Raw genomic sequence first — 14,206 nt, 5'->3', positions numbered from 1 at the left:
ATTTTAAAGCAAATTTTGGTTATGGTTGATGGATTGCTTTTCTGGGTTCTGTGGTACCTTTTGTTCTTTTCTCTGTCATTGTATCTTTCTTTTTTTCTTTCAAGTACTATCGTTATTTATTCTTTCTAACTCAAAAGTTATTCCTTTATGGATTCTTTGGCTAGAAAACATATACTGCTTTTTAACCTCTTTCAAAGTAGAATATTATGTGGACACTTAAACAATTTTCTAATGTGTTTGTATAGAAAAAAGAAAAATCATTGTATTAGTCGAGATGACCCATTGCTAGTGTTATAGTAAATCTGAGGAATTATCTTAAACAAGCCAAACTCACTACCATAGTTTGAAGAATCAAATTGGAATGGGTTCTCAGTCAATTCCTGAAACCTTTTGAATCATCCATAATTTTGGTCTTCATTTTTTGCCGCTTTTTCTTTCCTTTAGTCAATGAAATGGAAAGCTGCTTATGGTCATTGATTTTTTGGAAGTCTTAGCTGCTTCTTTCCGGTTTAGATTTGGGTGCTGGTGGATTCCAGCTGTTTATGGAGACCGATCCCATGATTACCAGGTGATATCTTTTTAGTTCTGTTCATGTGTGATCATCTCCATATTCTGCTTCTCCATTCTTTTAACCTCTCTTTTCTTCTAGCCTTCATCGTGGATTCATAATTCTTGCTGTTTATTTTTTAAGTCCTCAAATCTAAATCATTTTAAATCAGTTTCTCGTGCCTGATTATGAATGTCAATCATAATTTCTTGGTTCTTGAAGTCAGCGTTTATACTCACCAACTTGCAAATAATCTATTTCCTGAAGTTCTGGATATAGGGTTTCTTTGATGATAGATGTATTAGTCGTCTACAGTTGACCTGAATTTCAGATCATTCTGGCTGTTGGATTGTTTTATTCCTTGATTAATGATTTCTCAAACAATCTAGTTGGCCAATTATATTTTTAAGTAAAGAGATCTCTCAAATGCAAACAGCTAGGATTTGTTTATGGTTATAGTTGGAATCCATAATGCATTGTGTGTTTTTCTGCTTATGATGTTTATTCTTTTTGGGAGTTGGGACATGGTGTTACTTTTGGATACAACAGGCATTCAAATTTCTTCTGAAAGCTAATAACAACTGTCTTTTCTGAACAGAAGCAAGATGAATCTCTCCTAGAGGATGTTTGGACTCTTTTAAGAGCTGGAAGAGTGGAGGAGGCATGTGAGCTATGTCGATCTGCGGGGCAGGTAAAATTTCTGCTATAAATCCTTTCTTCAAAGTGTACTAGTCTTGAATTATTTCCCAGGATTGATATGGTCTTCCTTTTGGTAGCCATGGAGGGCAGCAACTCTGTGTCCATTTGGAGGGTTGGATCAATTTCCTTCAATTGAGGCTTTGGTGAAGAACGGAAGGAGCAGAACATTGCAAGCCATTGAACTGGAAAGTGGCGTTGGACACCAGTTGCGTCTTTGGAAATGGGCCTGTTATTGTGCCTCTGAGGTGGGACTTCAAGACTCTGACTTGTAGATTCTGCTTGCAATTCTGGAATGATTTGTATGCTCTTTTGTTCTCCTTCCTATATTTAAAAGGGCATACTTAATGCATGAGGCTTTTGCCATTGTGGGGTCTAAGGGAGAGTCATGGTGTGCTTTGGTGAAGCTGTTTCCTGAAAATGGTGCACACAGGGCAAGAGAATTTTGCTTCTATGGGATTTGGAGAGGGTCATAATGTATAGAGCCTTACTTGTGCTTCTCTGAGAGGGTGTTTCCTGACTTAAACCTGTGACCATGGGACCACTAGGTCACAATATAGCAACCCTACTATTCTGCTGAGTTCCCCCCTTCCTATATTTGTGGCTTAAAACTTTTGTGCTCTGAATCAACTTCTCCCTTTAATGAGCCTTAAATGCTATTAAGTACTTGGCATGGATTGCTGGGTGGGTCATTGGCAAGAAAACCAATTGACTGAAGGATATGGCAGATAAGTTGGTAACCTAAGAAAACTCAATCTGTTTGCCATTACTCCATCGTAGAAGATTTCTATTGTTATTACGTTATGGGACTTATTTAGTTAAGAGCACAATTGTCAAGGTTTCACCTAGGTGTCCAGGCGCTATTGTGGTTTTAGGGATCCTGGTGTCACCTTTTTTAAGGCAATGCCTGGGTACCTTGTTTGGTGTTGCATTGGTTTCTTCCCCTCCTTCTTGGATGCATTGTTTCCTGGACACCTTAAAGCCTTGATACCGTGATAATAATCTCTAAGAGTATTAAAAACACCAATAATTTGCATTGTTGGTGTGGGTAATGGAGCTAGAGCTCATATGGAGTATTGCCAATTGTGGCTTTACATAGTACTCTTACTCCGGCTCAGACACGTTAATATATTTTTTTGCCAAAAAAAAGAAAAATAGTACTCTTTTCATTTTGATAGTACTTTTTCAATTTTGTTTTATATACATTTACTTTTGCAACAACATTTTTCTTCTTATACATGAATGACTTGTATTTTTCCTTTTGGCTAAGCCTATAGAGAACATTAACACTGGTCGGTCTAATGCATGTGATTGGTGGATTAGATTTGCCACCCCTGAGTGTGGCTGAGGCCCATCGCTGAAAAAAGAGATCTTGGTTTGCACATAGGCCTTGATAAGTATATATGTATTCCCCATTGATGTGGTTGCCCTTGATGTAGTCCTGGATTGGTAGGAGATCAAACAGGAGCCAGTATACAAGATTTAGTATGAACTGGTAAGCGATCTAAACCCAAAATCTAGGGTTTAGTGATTGATGTAAACCCCAAATCTAGGGTTTATTTTCAGGATCTTATTCATTTGAACTAGCAGTAATTCTATTTTGATATTCCACAATTGTAGGTTTTGGGCTGAATAGGGTGGTTCTAGGGATGGGAATAGGGTCTACAGAGTTCGGGTAGGGCTAAGGGTCTAAGGTTTGATGATTTCCAGATCTGAATTTTGCTCTATATTGAAATTTAGAACTGAATCTCAGATCAGAGTTTAAAGAATTAAGGGTTTTTAGAAATTAGGGTCCTAGTATTCTTGGGTTTCTGGACCAATGGCTTGGGTTAAGTCCAGGGTCGAAGGTAGATTAGGGGTAGGGGAAGATGTATCCTAGAAAGAATTAGATTTGGTTAAAGGGTTAGGGAGATGTAAGAGTTGGGTTGGTTGCTAGGGTTTTGGGAAGAAGATGAGCTGCAGAATTTTAGGTATTAGTAAAGAGATTTGTGTTAGGGCTGGAATCCAGGGGGAGGGGAGGGGAGATTGCAGTGGAAAGGGGAAGGAATGAAAACCTAAGAAGTCTGTCTCTGTTTACAAGCTATAAAGGCTTTATTTATAGCCTTACATGGATGAACTCACACTAGGACTCAACCTTAGAAGGTCATTCAAACTAGGACCGTGATTGGATTAAGGACTCTTATTCTAACAAGGATTCTATCGGAACTCATTCTAGAATATCCAAAATACAAAACAAGAGTAGATCTAGACGCCTTGTAGAAATTCAACTGTAATTGATGGAATCCCTCTTTAATTGAAAATTAAAGATTCTGAAATAAACTTGATATAGCTCAGACTTCTATTACTACTCTGCTGTTGGGCAGCCCTAGCTGCTGGGCATCAAGCCCTGGAGCCCTTATTTGGTGCTGGGCCTGCATTAGATTTTGTCAATTGAATGAAGAGGAGTTTATCGTGATGGTTTATGGTTTTGTTGGTGGTGGAATGCTTTTCGAATTGAAGTTTCAGCAATTTATGATTAGGGTTCAGGTTTTTGGTTGGTGAAGACTTGAAGTAGTGGAGTTAGGGCAGGAGGATTGGTTCAGATTTCCATATAGGGAAGGGGTAGATTCAAGCTGCATTTGGTAAGGTTCTGATGGTTGTATTGGGCTTGATGAAATTTAGGTTTTCCATGAAGAACCAGAGATGAGGTTTTGTAGGGTTTTGGAGATTTTGGGCTGCAAACTGCAATTAGGTTCAAGTCTCCTACTGGGGCAGCAGAGTATTCAGAATATGAGCTGTTTCTGATTATGGAATGGTCTGTGGGTGATTTAGGTCTAGGAGAAGTGGAAAAAGGGAAAACCAAAAGAGAGAAAGCTAGGGTTGATTCCTAGAGGATTGAGGAATATTCAACTTACTGATTGGTGGGAATAGCAGGTTGAATGCTTGAAGATATGTTTCTATCTGCTGAAATTTCAGCAGCTAGGAAGATCTTTCAATGGAAACTTGGCAGGGTAGGGGGAGATAAAAATTTGAGGGAGGGGGAGGATATGAAATTAGAACCAATAATTCGAAGGGCGGAAATGCACAACATGATCATTCTTATTTGATAAGCTAGTGGCTCAACTGAGCATTCGCCACAACGGCTGGCATGGTTTTCAAATTCAAACTAGGACACAAAGGAGGAACACTATTACCCAAAACTAGGATTACTTACCGGACTCACAGTCAAGTCATAACCAGATTACTTGCGAATCTAAGGTTAAAATGAATGACACTTTAAAACTTAATAACCTAGACCAACGCCGATGATTCGCATTGGTGATGTAGGGATATGCGACACCTAATGGTGCTTGTGTATTGTGGAATCCCAACACCTGAGTCTGTTCTTAGGCAGTCGAACTGCATCACGATTTCTAATGCATCTTAAGAATCTAAGAAGTTTAGGCTGAATGGTTAGCTAGTGCAATGGTCCTTTTCACTCCCCTAATTTGTAAAGAATATTAAGTTCTAGACGGTGGTTCATAAATCATAATGCTAATATTCTTCTGCTTTTCTTTCTCCATGTTAAAGAGAGTGGCTGAGAAAGATGGTGAAAAATACGAGGCGGCCGTGTATGCAGCACACTGTAGTAATTTGAAACGCTTGCTTCCTATGTGCACAGACTGGGAGGTATTTGTCTGTGACTTGAGAATGCCCTTTCAATTTTGCTGTTTGATTAGCACGCATTCTTGTTCAATTCCTCATCATATTTTATTAGATGGAAACATATTCAGTTTATTTTGCGAATTTTTCAGGAAGTTCTTTTGAGGAGACCCTATGATGCATTTTGCTGTATTATCCACAAATGGTCTAAATGTTTTTGATGCAGGGGAAACCCTAGAAACTAGGGGACCTAGAAAGTTCGCTACTAGACTCTTAGAGGGAGACACCTATTCTTGACAGGTAGTTAAAAAAAGAACTTGCAGCAACTGAAATCTGATTAAGCATGCAGATAAAGACAATTAAAGCAGAGGAAGAGCAATCAGTCCTAAGTAATGAACACAACTAAACAAGAATAAAATAGAGAAACAAGGGGATAGGGATCATGGCATCATAAGCCTAATAATGCAAAATTATCAAGAATCCTAAAAGAATATTTGCTGTCCTGGTCAAGATGAAAATTCTAACAGATAATTCAGCAAGAACAATGCAAAGAAACCTTATAATTTATCTTCACGAACCTACTGCAATAATAAAAGACAGGAATATAGGATAGAGAATAAGTTACCTGCGGGCTCTGATGGGGGCTGCAAGCAATGGTTAAAAAAGAAAAAAAGACAAAGAAAGCATGCAGCAGTAAAGTCTGCCGGACAGAATAGATAGAAAGAGAAAGAGGAATGAAGATCCCAAAGAAGAAAGAGGGTAGCAGAAATGCTGGACAGAAGAAGATGGTTTTGTTCTTTTTTTTTTTTTTTTTTTTTTGAGAAAAGTGAGAAAGAAAAGAGAGAAAGGCAGCAAGAAGGCTGCTGGACAGAAAAAGAGACAGGTGGGGACTCAATTCATGCAGAGAAGAGAGAAGATGGGGAAAAGAGACTTACCTTGAGAAGAAAACAAGAGAAGACGATGCCAGGAGAGAAAAAACGTGGGAAGCTTTTCCATTCAATGTTTCATTGGTCTAATTCATCCATCGATTCCCATTACAAGGATTTAAATAGAAAAATCCATCCTAACCCTACAACTGGATTCCCAAGATTAACCCTAATTAACTCTCTACCCAAATCTAATATTTAGGGGCAAAATTGGAAACCCCCAATAAAATTAAAAGAATTTAACCCGTGGGCTAAATATACGCATGGATCAACCCAAACTCAAAATAACCCAAATTTGGGCCAACAATAATCCAAGCCCAAACCCACAAAGACTCAAAACATAACAAAATAAAAATCAATAACAGTCTAATACCCAACCCATTAGGACTCAAGAATAGAAAAACAACAAACTGCCTATAGGCTATGCTCCTCATCGAACCATAGGACTCTAGCAATCCGATAGCATCTGAACTCGTTGTCCATCCACATAGATGCTGCTGCGGGGTGATCTCTACACTGGCGTCAGCTGGTAGACTCGGAACTGTCGACTGATGTCCTCATTAGTTTTATGCATGAATAGTTAAAATTACCAAGTGTTTGAACATTACTTTTGGTGATAATTTAATCCTTCCAATGATCATTTTGGCGATTCAAGTTCTTTACTGCTTCTCTCCCCCGTCTATGTAATGTTGTTCATACTTTTTGATGAAGATATGCCCATTTCTTATAGCCAGCCCCATTTAGTTGGGATAATGAGTTATTGTGTATGACTGTTTCTCATTTTTTGAGCAAATTTCACATGTATTGGACACTGACTGCATATCAACATTTCTGTACACTTATCATCCCTTTTTCATTGAAAAAGACTGAAGGAATATTAGAGAAGGAATAGGGAGGAGGACATAGAAATAGAAACTGTCTACAGGAAGAAGGGAACAATGATGGTTTAGGATTGACTTAATGTCTGTATGAGATAGCAATAAGAAACTTTATACTTTATGCTGTAATTCAAAATGAAATGTAAGTTAAGGAAGAGCATGATGTAAATAAATAAAATTTCCCTCTCCTTGAGCAAGATAGAACTTCACCCACTGCCAAGGAATTATTGGTAAGCGTCTTCATATCAGCAATCAAAAGAGAAGAAAATAGTAGTACATTTAAAATGTGTTATGAGAGAATTTACCTGGCGAGTAGAAAAGCTGATGATAGAAGTAGAACTATGGACATTTTGATGCAATTTTCATATTATTCGATTTATTTAAAAAATTTGCATGATAAAGAGGAGGGTGGGATATGAATCCTCTCTTTCTGTCATGAGATTCATATGGTATCACCTACATCTTGGTGTTTGTAGTAGTAGCAGCCCTAAGTTTATTCCCTACTTTTATATGACAAATGAGTGGTCCATATTTAGATTTTTTTTTAAATGATCGAAATTTACTCCACAACACCGTATGCTATTGGTGGTTCACTTTGTTAGCTTGAAATGAGAATCATGAGATTATCTTAAGATTAAAGAAACAGGGTCAAATGAGGGCTGAGGTCATCTGTAGAATGATTGTAGGTCTAGGCAGAGGGCACTTATTTGAAATCATCGAGATAAGTATAGTTATTACTTTCATATTCATACAAATCATAATCATTTGTTATTAGGCTATGTTTCTATGGTATTATGGTGAGATGAACTTCTTATTTTTTTAAAATTTTTTTATTTATTAAGTTCTTAAATTACTTTTAAAATTTTTACGATAATCTTGCATTCTTACGGCTCTTTAATATTTATCCAGCTTATAAGTAGAATTATATAAGTTTGAATATGCTATTCGTGCTGAATGATTGTATAAAAACAGATACACTAGAATGTTTTGTTCATCAAGGTGATGCCATGTGGCCGCCTGATTGCCATGGCACTTAGGGGAATATGTCATGATTGCTTTACTGATTTTGTTAACCATGAGGAATTGAGGATATGGGTTGAAATTCAGAACGACCTAATCGAAATTATTGAACAAGTAATCTTGTGTTCCTATCCAAATACCCAATGACGCCAAGGTTCGAAATTTTGGTTGCGAGGCCAGTTTCGACCTGCCTCGAAATAGAGTTGTGGTCTAAATTTGGCAAACTTGGTTGAAACTTGGGAATTTTTCCAGAGCATCTCGATGGGTGGTTTCAGCTCTATTTTGATGGGTTATTTTATTTGGGTTTTGCTTCAACCCTACATAAAGCATAAATGACACAATGGTAGAGGTTTTTTGCATTAAAAAAACAACAAAAAGTACTCATTTGTACGTACTAATTGAGAGACGTGTATCCATTTCGATAAATACAAAGAGTTGTAAATTGTAGCAAAAGTACTTCAGTTAAGATATCATAAACATCATCATCATTAACCACACCAATAATTACATACATACTTATACTAGTATTCCACTATTTTAAAGTATAAAATAGAAAATGATTGGCATTTTTAAATATTTACAGAAAATGTGTAATAGTAGTAGAAAAGGTCAGTGAGGGGTTGTGGAGAGCAAGCAATCTGGTCCTGTTACAGGAGTAGAAAGTTTAGGACCTTAGGTGGTCTACAAAATTAGAAAGTGTAGACTCTGTAACTAATTTTCTAGCAACTTGTGTTTCCTTTTTTAGAACAGTTTTAGAACCTTAGGAAGTTGGTATTTATTTTTGAATGTATTTAGAATTAGTAAGTTGGATTCCCATCGACTTGGGGACTGCTTTAGAGCTGTGATTTTTCAATTAATAAAGGAATTAGAGGGCAGAGACAACACTACTGCAGAATCGTCTCACCCCTTCTTCTTCTTTTCATTCTCTTCTCTTTTCTTTTTTTTCTAGCTCTCTGCTTTCTTCTTCTAACCTGCGGCTGCACCTCAGTAGGTGATTCTGGTTTGTTATAATTTTCAAATAATTTAACTAAATAATTATCTACAGATAAATAAATTCGACCCCATCAGAACATAGATTGATTGACGGTGTCTCATGTGTTAGATTCAATGTCATTTGTCATGAATAAATACTATATTTTTCAAAATATATCGTAGGAATTTAATTTTTAAAACTAAAAAATTATAAAAATACTAGCACACCGCAAGAAAAATATTTAACTACATAAATTCATAGATCATGCTCCCAAACTGGACACAAATTGTTTTGAAAATAACATGTTTTGATGCACCAACTATCAAGAAATAATAATTTTGGAGGTGAATGCGCACACCTAAACAAACATGTTTTGATGCATCAACTATCAAGAAATCACCATTTTGGGGGTGAATGCACACACCTAACTTCAAGGTGTGTTTAGTCTCCATCAATTCAACAAGTGGATGTTTCTTGACAAACGACTGAAGGAGTGTAGGAATTGGAGGGGTTAAATAGGGATTTGATGTTGGATCTTAGGTCAAAATCTGCAAAATTGGAGGAGTACCGAAATGAGATATGCTAAATATGCATATCTTGTTGAAACTAGGTAATTTAAAGTAAGAAGATGGACCGAAATTATTGAAACAGTTGAGATGGTTGAGATTTGGTTGAAATTTTGACCAAGATGGACCAAACCAGAGATGGAAGTTTCGCTTTTCAAGTTTCATCTTGGCTGGGCAAAAAACTGAAATTTTGGTCGAAATTGAACTATGGATGCTGCTGAGAATTTGGTCTTTCTATTGAAGTGAGTTACACTCTGGACTTGAGATGTGGCAACTTACATCGGTAATCTTTTGAACTAAAACCAGTGGGCCCCACACCCAGCTTCTTCCAAACTTTTTTTTAAAAATAAATAAAGGAGCTTGGTGGTCTCATAATCACTCAAGAATTAACACCTTTCGGTTGATAACAGTGACATAACTCCTCTTCGCCATGGACTGAAATCATGTTCCATTGGCAGTTCCATGGATGCCTCCAGTTCTAAAGGGCACTGAATTTCTAGAGGGATGTCCATCACAGTCAATCTTGATGGTGTTCTATTTCCCTTGTGTAAGTATTGATTGCAAGGATTGTTTTTCTATCCATGTCTCAGATGATGGCAACAATAGATAGCATAGTTAAATCATTTAACTATTCATTTTGATGTGAGCTCAGATGGTATTTTTATCAAAGCCAAACCCATGAACCTGTATCTTGGCAAAAGGGTTATATTCAGTTTGTCTTTACTTGAAAGTTTGATTTACTAGTCACATTTTTGTCCTGTGATTTTACTGGCTTTTGACCTTGCAGAGTTTCACCTTAGAACATCTCATGGATATGCATTAATTTTTTTCTGTGTTTGTGTTTATTTAAACTACAAAATGGTAACAATAAAAATGGGACTGAATCTTGTTATGGCTAGGCTTTTGGCTGTGGTTGTTTCAATGGTTATGTTAGCATGGTCTGATTTTGGATTAGAGAAGTATGACAATGCTTCTTCATGTCAGTAAATACTCTCTTTATATTTACCTCCCCTCATATGGGATATTTCCGTCTCGATTTTTCATGATGTACGAACTTTTGCAGTCAGCTTGTTGGGCAATGGCCAAGTCATGGCTTGATGTTCAAGTCGATTTAGAACTGGCCCGGTTTCAACAGGGAAGAAATGAGCTGTTTCGAGGTTATGGGGATGCAATAGAAACAAGTCCTGGACAGGGAGACCAAGCTTTGCTGTCTTCAAATGGTTCCGACAGTTGGCCATGTCCTGTTCTCAGCCAACAACCGAGGGACCTTTCTGCTCTACTTCAGAAGCTCCATTCAGGGTATAACACTCTGCAGAGTTGCTCAACGTTTTCTCATCCTTTATGGTGGCATTATTTGATGCATATCCTCTTATGTTTGTGTATGGTGTAGGGATATGGTTCATGAAGCTGTTTCCCGAGGATGTAAGGAGCAGCATCGTCAAATTGAGGTTAGGAGTAAGGCTTTAATAATTATACTTAAAACTGTCTGAAGCTAAGAGCACAAGTTTGCATCTTGCTAATCAGTTGCCTTTTCAAACTTTACTCAAAATGTGGATGCTGTCAACTTAGAACCATTATTCATTGCTTTCCTCACCACTTCTATCCAAGTCATTCTGACACGTCGAATGTTTCATTTCCTTTTCCAAATAAACCCAAAAGGAAAGCAATGTTTTCTATTCAGAGATGAACTTTACCACATTAGAAGGGCAATTTGTTGGGATAACTGGAGTAGTCATTTTACCTGTTACTAGCGTAGTTCCAGAAGTCGATCTCAAGGGCAATCTCACCCTCCCAAGACAGCTAATTGACAAATTTCACTGACTTGGTGGAATTTCCCCCCCTCAATTTGAGGCTGGGATGAAACTTTCTATTCACTTTTTAAGGCCTTTTGAATATGGTGGTGCTTCAGATTTTATGAAATAAATAGTCTAAATTTGTGTTCGACTTCAAATCCCAAGTTGGAAACCACTACGCTGAAGTTAAACCCTGAAATGGTCTATTAGACACGTCATTATATCAATGCATCATATACTCATATATTAAAGGATAAGTTTAAAGATCAAAGCAGTTCTAATATATTAAACATGTTCTTAGTTCAAATTTCAAAGTTCAAATGGGTGAAGTTAAGTAGCAGCAGGTAAAAACCTTCTGTGGTGAACCTCTCTATCTCGGCAAGATCTAATCAAGATATCTGTAGTTGATCTAGCTGGGACCCTCATATGTTGTGGCCTGGTTCAAGTTTGGGTTGAGATCTTGACATGACCGAGAACTACAACTTATATCACCTCTACACTTGTCTCGTCACTTGAAATAAGTGAGATATCTCACAAGATTTGGTTTCTTTTAGTAAAGCAAGAACGAGTGGAATTTCCCAAGATTTCAACTTGTCCAATTTAACCCCCCCTAAACCCTCTTTGTTGGGCCCCTTACCCAATGGGCCCAAGCCCTCTTTTCCTAATTCTTTCCATAAGCTGGCCTCACACTCTTCTCTGGACCCTTTGGCCCATGGGTCTAATCAGCCCATTTCTAGCTTTGCTCTAATCTCGCCCATCTCCCCTTCTCAGAACTTCCAAGCCCACTCCCCCAAATTTGCTTGCACTATTTCACCTCAGGCCTGTAGCCCAACCACTTCCGACATCGTTTCGGATCCTCTCCTCTCTCCCCCTTCGCTTGCCCTTGACCGTGCTGAGTGTCGTAGGAGCAATCGCCCCGCTAAAGAGCACAACCCATTTGGTGACGATTTCTTGGTGGACCTCAAGTCTTCTAAGAAAAAGAAGAAAGAAGAAAAAAGAAGAAATCCGCTAAATAGTTGTTTGGCCCTATTTGGCCATCTTTCTTCATTCTTTCTATGTGGTTTGCTAGTGTTTTTATCTCTTTCTCTTTGTTTGCGGTGTTGTATTAGCGTCGTCGTCTTTAATATACTTATTTATTCATCCAAAAAAAAAAAAATGGAAGAAGGAACAGAGGTGATAAATCAAATTGGATGATGTGTGTTATGTAATTAACTTGTTCCCGCTTCATACGTATGATTTAGTCTTAGATCGATAGGAGATCAAATTGAAGCCGGTAAACAGGATTTTCAATGAGGAAGCAGGTGTGGACAAGCCAAATTGCGGCCAAACTAGGTTGATAATGGGTTTATGTCAATTGAATGATGGAGAGTCTGTCAATGAAGGTTTAAGGTTTCCTTCATGGCAGAATAGTACTGGAATTTATGTTTTATCAAATGAAGTTTAGATTTATGGGTTTTTAATAGTGAATGGAATTTTAGGGTTATGTGTGGGATTTGGGACTACGGTTTGGGTTGGGTAGTACTTGGGCTTTGACAATGATTTGGTCAAGCTTGGGTAGACTTGTTGGTTGGAGTTGCTTGGGTGATAATCGAGTTTTGTGTGAAAAGATCTTAGATGGAGGAAGCTAGGGTGATGTAACCTAATTCTTGGGTTTAGTTTGTTGGAATTATGTCCTAGAATTCTAGGGTTCAGCTAGGGTTCAGAGGCTAGGGGTGGAGTGCTAATCCTGTGACATTGCTGTAGCTTTAATTTCAGAATTGAATTGTTGAAGCTAGGATTTGAAAATCAGGGTCTCTTAAATCTTAGGGATTAAGAAGTGATGTAATTCTAGGGTTAGGGTTAGGGTTAGTGGAGAAGTTATTTTAGGTCAGCATGGCCATGTTCAACGAAGGCGGGTAAATGCCCCTGTACGAAGAAGTGATATAATCCACATTGAAGGAATTAGACGAGTGGGGTAAACCTAAGATAACCTTAAGATAAGTGGTGAGAAAGGATATGCATAGTTTAGGCCTTGTATCTAGCATATCGCTTTAAACAGAGCTGATATTGGAAGGCAAGAATCCATGTAGCCGATCCCATTTAGTTGGGACAAGGCTTGTTGTGTTGTAAACAGGGTATCCTATGTTATGAAGGAAGCCGTAGTTAAGTTGATTTCTAAGTTTTAGTTGAGTCCAAATAGAGTCTCCCAGTTTGAGTTAGGTTCTATCTTTTTGATATAAGGCTATAAATAAGCCAAGTCTTTCATTGTAAATTTTAGTCTTCATTAAATAAAGGTTGAAGGTTACTTGTGGGAAACAGATTGTGGTTCTCTTGGAAGGCCATGGCGGATTCTTGGTGTCTTGATTCAATTGCAGTAGCCATTTTGCGGCAAACCAGCAGTCTTCTTCTCCAGCAACCTCCAAGCAAGTACAACCCCACTCCAGTCCCTTCCCTTCATTGTAGACCTAGTTGAGCCCCGCTCCCTCCATTGCAGCCCTTCCCCAGCCCCTGCTTTGCCACTCCAGCGCCTCCCTCGTCTCTTTCTTGCGATACCCCCTCTTCCTCCTTTTTTCTGTTTCTTTTATTTTCTGGTTCTTGCGGCAGAATTCCTAAGAACCGTCCCTAAATCTCTTTTGCATCCCATTGATTATATTTTTTGTTGGTTCAAAAGAAGATTGTCCTGGGCGAACCATTAATTTTAGGGAATCCATCCAAGAAATCGTAGCCCTAAGTCTGGGTTCACATCACCGTGGCTTTGAGTGCTCACAGTAGTTCTACATTTATTAAAAATCAGAATTACATAACATTTTGATGATCTGACAACTCCACGATTGTATCAATATGAGTCACCAAATCAACTCTCTAATTTTCCATGGAGTTTGGTAACTGCCCCTGAAAATGTGCATCAATGGTATTCCGCACTGCATCAATGGCATGTTTAGTCTAGTTCAAGTGATTCTGTCGGTTGTGACCAATCCACATCATCAACAACAACAACAACAACAACAACAACAACAACAACAACAACAACAACAACAACAACAACAATAAGCCTTTTCCCTACTAAATGGGGTCGGCTAGATGGCTTCTAGCCCTCCAATCACTTTTGTTTAAGGCCATACAAGATACAAGACCTAAACTATGCATATCCTTTCTCACTACTTCTCTTAAGTTTATCTTAGGTCTGCCCCTAGCTCTCCTAGTTCC

At 38.0% G+C, this 14,206-nt stretch overlaps 1 protein-coding gene across 1 annotated transcript in view; it reads left to right on the top strand.

Moving 5' to 3' along the window:
* Positions 1–14,206, top strand: part of LOC149021465 (nuclear pore complex protein) — a 66,004-nt gene that overhangs the window by 24,348 nt on the left and 27,450 nt on the right. Inside the window, exons 8-12 of the mRNA XM_089149695.1 lie at positions 1,146–1,238; positions 1,324–1,491; positions 4,793–4,891; positions 10,291–10,526; positions 10,618–10,675. Of these exons, the coding sequence (XP_089005821.1) occupies positions 1,146–1,238; positions 1,324–1,491; positions 4,793–4,891; positions 10,291–10,526; positions 10,618–10,675 (654 nt within the window). The remainder of the gene's footprint in view (positions 1–1,145; positions 1,239–1,323; positions 1,492–4,792; positions 4,892–10,290; positions 10,527–10,617; positions 10,676–14,206) is intronic.

This window comes from Hakea prostrata, chromosome 3 (genome assembly GCF_041222555.1).
Source record: "Hakea prostrata isolate BN-2017 chromosome 3, UWA_Hpros_2, whole genome shotgun sequence".
In the NCBI taxonomy this organism is placed as follows: domain Eukaryota; kingdom Viridiplantae; phylum Streptophyta; class Magnoliopsida; order Proteales; family Proteaceae; genus Hakea; species Hakea prostrata.
Note: the sequence above shows the minus strand (reverse complement) of the source record. Positions and strands in the feature narration are given on the sequence as shown.